Source organism: Aptenodytes forsteri, unplaced genomic scaffold, assembly GCF_000699145.1.
Source record: "Aptenodytes forsteri isolate BGI_AS27 unplaced genomic scaffold, ASM69914v1 Scaffold654, whole genome shotgun sequence".
Lineage (NCBI taxonomy): Eukaryota > Metazoa > Chordata > Aves > Sphenisciformes > Spheniscidae > Aptenodytes > Aptenodytes forsteri.
This window is the reverse complement of record NW_008794464.1, coordinates 3,617-4,970: the sequence shown is the minus strand read 5'-3', so window position 1 is coordinate 4,970 and position 1,354 is coordinate 3,617. Positions and strand designations below refer to the sequence as shown.

The 1,354-nt window shown below is 70.2% G+C and overlaps 1 protein-coding gene across 1 annotated transcript in view; it reads right to left on the bottom strand.

The window, feature by feature from the left end:
- The window catches only part of CLP1 (cleavage and polyadenylation factor I subunit 1), a gene marked incomplete at its 5' end in the record, with an annotated part of 2,698 nt that extends 1,347 nt beyond the window's left edge, over positions 1–1,351 (bottom strand). Inside the window, one exon of the mRNA XM_009290896.2 lies at positions 770–1,351. Coding sequence (XP_009289171.1) covers positions 770–1,351 — 582 coding nt within the window. The remainder of the gene's footprint in view (positions 1–769) is intronic.
- Between the last annotated feature and the right edge of the window lie 3 nt (positions 1,352–1,354).

Here is a 1,354-nt window from a genome sequence, read left to right as displayed (position 1 = left end):
CTGAAGCCATTCCTGGAACACGTTACGAACACTTAGGGGTGCTCGACTACGTCAGGAGAGCCGCCGTTCCGTCCCGAGGGCTGCCGGGACAAGGGCAGCGCGGGGCTGCGGGCGGCCTTCAGCCAAGCAGGGGCCTGTCACCGAACAGCAGCGGCGGGAGGACCCTGGGGATTCGGGTCAGCTTTTTGGGTGTCTTTCAGGTTTTTCTCGGGCTTCTTTCCACCCGGGTTTCCGTAAACAGAGAGCCAGGCGGCGGGCGGCAGGAAGGGGGGGCCCCTGCAGGGGAGGGACGCTGTGTGGTGACGGCCACCACGCTCCGGCTAACGCCGGCCCCATGCGAGAGCGATCAGACCGTGCCCACGGCTGCGCTCTGCTCCCCTCTCGCCTAACGAGCCCCGCGGGCCGGGCTGGCGCTGCCCGCCCGGCCGCCAGCCACGACTCGCAGCCCACGGAGGGCCTGGCGCGGGGGCTCGTAGGCAGCGAAAAGCTCAGTCGTGGTCCCTCAGCTCCTCCCCTCCTCAGGGGGCTCCTCCGGCCCCTCCGCCGTCTCCCCTCACTGCCTCGGCCCTCCCTACGTCCCTGTTGAGCTGCAGCGCCCAGAAGCGGGCACGGCGCTCGGGGCGGGGACGCGACGCAGTCTTGCACAGTGGCAAAAGCCACGGGGCAATCCCAGGCGGGCAGGGACCTCCGGAGCCCGGCTCCAAACCGGGCCCGTCCCCGGGGCGAGGCACCCCCCCACCACCACCCCCCGCGGGCTCCCCGCGCTCACCTTGTTGTAGAGCTTGATGTTGGTGCCGGGCGTGGTGGAGCCGAAGTGGTAGACGAGCGGGGCCTGGAGGGAGAAGCCCTCCTCCACGTCGGCCGGCCGCTCGATGTAGAGAGCGCCCATGGTGCCGGGGATGGAGACGGAGCCCTGGCCCACGTCCAGCTCCACGAAGGTGGGCCGGCGCCCCAGGCGCACGGCGTAGTTCAGCAGCAAGCGGCAGACGGTCGTCTTGCCCACGTCGGTGGGTCCCACCACCATGACGCGGGGCCCCCGCTCGTCCTCCCGCTCCGCCTGCCGCCGCATCTGCTCCAGGGCCGTGTGGGTGTTGAGGTAGAGCAGCATGGGGGTGTCCTTGGAGACGTAGGCCACCTCGGTGCGGCCGCTGAGCTGGACGGTGCAGCCGTGCCAGGTGAAGACGGCCACCTTGGCGCCGGCGTCGAAGGCGAACTTCTTGTTGCGGGTGAGCTCGGTGCCGAAGACCTCGGCCATGCCGGTGAGCAGCTCCAGCTGCACCGTCTGCGAGGCCTCCACCTCGAAGCGCAGCTCCGTCTCCCGCTCCAGCTCGAACTTGGCCACCTGCTTCTTCTC